The sequence below is a fragment of the Bubalus bubalis genome, chromosome 1 (genome assembly GCF_019923935.1).
Source record: "Bubalus bubalis isolate 160015118507 breed Murrah chromosome 1, NDDB_SH_1, whole genome shotgun sequence".
Taxonomy (NCBI): Eukaryota; Metazoa; Chordata; class Mammalia; order Artiodactyla; family Bovidae; genus Bubalus; species Bubalus bubalis.
In genome coordinates this window covers 175,099,808-175,103,731 of record NC_059157.1, presented here as the reverse complement: position 1 = coordinate 175,103,731, position 3,924 = coordinate 175,099,808, and the positions used below count along the sequence as shown (strand labels likewise).

The window sequence follows — 3,924 nt, the reverse complement described above, 5'->3', positions numbered from 1 at the left end:
CCTAGCATGGCTGTGTAAGAGATAAAGTTCAAACTTGCATGGATGTAAAAATAGAACAAATCCTACCTACAGTGGGCCTTGTGAAAGAATCACGGCAGATAAAGTCTCTCCCATGACGTGAAACAGCCGCAACAAGCCAGCGATGACACACGAAACAAACAATTCCGGGAAAACAAAGCAGCAGCAACAACCACAAAGGCCCCCCACTCTGGCCGTCCTCAACCCTCGTTTATCTGAGAAAGGATACATTTTTGCTGAAAATCTCCCTGTTTTAACGAGCTTCGGAACAAACTTGGGCGCCATGTAAATAATGTAAGTCCGTGTTAAAAGAAAGAAACAAAAAATTTATTCGAGAATTGACAAGACAAAACAACAACAACAAACAAACAACAAACAACAAAAGTGCTCTAGTTCTTTCTAGGAAAATTTGGTCCTCCGAACGACACACTACAAAACAACCAGGTCTAGAGCTGTGGGCCGGCAGGCTCGGAGCCACAAGCCCGCCTGGTCCGACTGCTGCCGGGTTTCACATTTCTCTTGCCCAAAGTGGGAGAAGCAAGACGTTTGAAAAACAAAAATCAGGGAGGCGATGAGTCGACCCTGCAGTTTCCGCCAGGCGGACAGTGATCTCCCCGCGCTCAGGGCTGGCATCAGAAGATAGGGGGAAATTTGTTTTCGACTTTTTTAGAAAAGATAGGTTGAGGGGTGAAATACTCTAATTTGTAAAGGAAACCATCCGATACTGGGCATATACTCCTACCTCTCTGAACATAGCTTTTTGAAGGCCCGACAGGAATTCTTCAAATCTCCTGCAAAAGATTTTCATGTTTTGCTTTAGCAAACTCCAAGGCCACAATACTTCGCCGGTTTTCCGGTGAATTATTTTCCTTTAAAAAATACTTTTTGATATTATCCAAAATAGCCCTCGTGATCTTTTTAGCAAAACATGAGCCAGCTGCCCGGGCCTGAAGGGGCCCCAAACGCCGGGATGGAGAGCGGAGGAAACGCAGTCTCTCTCCGAGCCGGGATGCTGTGTAAACCCGGGCACAGGCCGCCGAACGAGGCAGACCCGGCTCCCTGATCCAGCCCAACCCTCGCCCTGCCCAGTGGGCCCCAGGAAGGGGCTTCTGAATAGCTCCAAAAGGGTACGCGGAGCAAACACCCGTTTGTCCCATTCTCGGGCGGCGCGGGTCTTGTTGCCGGCCTATGCCGGCGCTTCTAGCCAAGGATGGAGCGGCAGCCCGGCGGAGAGCCGAGTGCGAGTGCACCGACCTGTGAAAAAAGGCCAGGAGGCCTGCGTTGCCGAGGCCCGGTTGCACCTCGGCCCCGGGCACTTTCTCTCCGCCGTGAATTTTGGCGACGGGTGTCCAGCCCCGACGCTGGGGTGCCCGGAGAAGGCTAGGCCTGCGGAAAACGCGTGGAGAGGCGGCCTGCAGGCCAAAGGAGCGAAAGGGCAAAAAGGGCAGGGAGGCGAACACAGGGGGAGAAGCGGAGACAAAGAGGAGCAAGAGGAGCCCAGGAGAGCGAGGAGGCGCAGAGGGGCGGTGGGCGCTGGCTCAGGGGGCCCCAGCGGGCGCGCGGTCTGGCCGGCTGCTGCGGCCAAGGCGGGCGTCGCGCGTCCCTGCATCCTCGCAGCCTTCGTGCGCTGGACTCTCAGAGATCGAGGCGCGAGTGCAGCGCGCCGGTCTTGCTGTCGTGGTCCCAGTAAGAGCAATGCATCATGGCGAGCTCGGGCTGCCGGGCGCAGGCGAACTGCAGGCCGGGTGCGTTGGTGGGCGCGGGCGCCGGGGGCGCGGCAGTGGCCGGACTGGCTGGGCTGAGCTGGCCCGGGGGCGGCGCGGCGGCCCCGTGGTGCGGCGGGGCCGGCGGGGGTGCGGCGGCCGCGTGCAGATGGTGTGCGTGCGGGTGTGAGTGGGGGTGCGGCGGCGGCGGAGGCGCGGCGGGAGGGCCTCCCAGACCGTTGTACGAGTTCACTACGCCGGGAGGCAGCGCCATGCTTTGCACGCGCGAGTACGGCCCGTACGAGGCGGCCGGGCCCGCCAGCCCCTTGACCACCGCGGCCGCGCCGGGGCTGCCCGGGCCCGCGGCCGCCGCGGCTGCTGCAGCCGCCGCGGCGGCCGCCGCCATCTGGCAAGAGGCGTAGGGCATGGGCGAAGGCGGCTGCGGTAGCGGCCACGAGTTGTTGAGGAAGCCGGACTGCAGGTACTTGGGGGGCGCCAGGTAGCCGTAGCCGTCTGCTCCTGCTCCCGCCACGCCGCAGCCACCCGCAGCCCCTCCGGCCCCAAAGAGCCCCTTGCCGGGCTGGAAGTGCGCGGGCGGCGGCCGGAAAGGCCGCTTCATGCGGCGGCGGCGCCGGTAGTTGCCCTTCTCGAACATGTCCTCGCAGGCCGGGTCCAGCGTCCAGTAGTTGCCCTTGCGCTCGCCGCCGCCCTCGCGCGGCACCTTGATGAAGCACTCGTTGAGGCTGAGGTTGTGGCGGATGCTATTCTGCCAGCCCTTCTTGTTCTTCTCGTAGAACGGGAACTTGGCTATAATGTACTGGTAGATGCCGGACAGCGTGAGCCTCTTCTCGGCGCTCTCGCGGATCGCCATGGCGATGAGCGCCACATAAGAGTATGGGGGTTTCTGCGCCGGGTCCGGCTTCTCCGGGGCTGTCCCCGTACCGCCGCCACCGCCCTTGCCCGGGCTGGGCGGCGGCGGCGCCTCGGGCTCCTTGGCTGCGCGGCCGGTCTCCGGGGCCAGCAGGGCCCCCGAGGCGTCCTCGGGCTCGGGGTAGCTGGCCATCATGACAAAGCCGGCGCGCCGCGGCCGGGCAGTCCCTGCTCTTTTCCGCTGGCGCTGGCGCGGCAAAGAATCCGGGCACACAAGTCCGTTCACGGCCGAGTCTCAAACTTCTGCAGACTCGCGGATGCCGCCCGCGTTCTTGCTGGCGGCCTCTCGCTCCTCTCTCCTCGTCTTTCCCTTCCCCAAGGGAGCGGCCGGCGGGAGTGGAGCTTAGCCTCTGGCCATGGGGAGTCCGCCCAACAGAGAGGGGCTCCGGCTCCGCTGCCCCTCCCCGCCCAGGCCAGTCCCCGCCTCGGTGGGTTTTCTTTTCTGCGCTCTTCCCCTCCCCCCACCCTCCGGTTTCCCGAGACACGACCCGCGTCTCTGGCGGAGCTGCCTCCTGGAGTTTCCAGAGCGCCAGGAGCCTCGCTCTGTTCTGATTCGTATGGGCTCCGCGGAGTTCCGCTTGCGTCAGGCGCCTTCGCCCCTATAGCGGGGCGGCCAGTCGCGCACGGGAGAGTTCATCTCCAAGTCACTTTTTTGTAAACTCCCCGCACAGCCCGGACCGGCTTGCCCCCTCCCAGCGAGCTTAGGGAGCCCGGCGGACAGCCGCGCTCACGCTTTCACAAGCCCTTGAATCTGCCGGGGCTCGCTCTGCGGACTGGGCCGGGAGATGCCGAGGGCTCCGGCGAGGTCCGTCCGCCCTCGGCCCGCGCGCGCAAGGAACTCGGGCCCTAGCGCGGAGAGGCGCGCCAAGCCTCCTCGCAGCGTCCAGGTGAAAGAAAACGGCTACTTTGCTCTGCCCTTCGCTGCTGGCTCGGGGCTAAACTAGCTCGGGCCCGGGGGAGGGGCGGGACGGCGAGGGGGCCGGACGGGGGTGGGGTGGAGAGGGCTGAGCGGTGGCTTTGGGAAAATCAGCCCAGAAACGCGTGTCACTGAACGAAGAATCCTTGGCCTGGCCTGTCTGGGCCGGGACGGAGCCGGAGAAGAGGATCTCTGGGAGGAGGCGCCCAGGGGCTCCGCCTGAAGCTCCCGCTCTTCCTCGCGCTGCTCCTGGACCTAAGATACCTACTCAGTATCCGCGTCTTAATCCTACGGGTTGGACTTACGCTTTAAAACACCAAGTAGACCCCACTCTGCTTCTGCTCCGACACAGGCGCG

General features: G+C 63.3%; 1 protein-coding gene across 1 annotated transcript; it reads right to left on the bottom strand.

Moving 5' to 3' along the window:
- Positions 1-323: 323 nt before the first annotated feature.
- FOXL2 (forkhead box L2) lies at positions 324-3,590 on the bottom strand. The gene has a single exon (XM_025290957.3). It carries the CDS (start codon positions 2,785-2,787, stop codon positions 1,654-1,656), a length of 1,134 nt encoding a protein of 377 aa, XP_025146742.1. The 5' UTR covers positions 2,788-3,590; the 3' UTR covers positions 324-1,653.
- Positions 3,591-3,924: the final 334 nt, after the last annotated feature.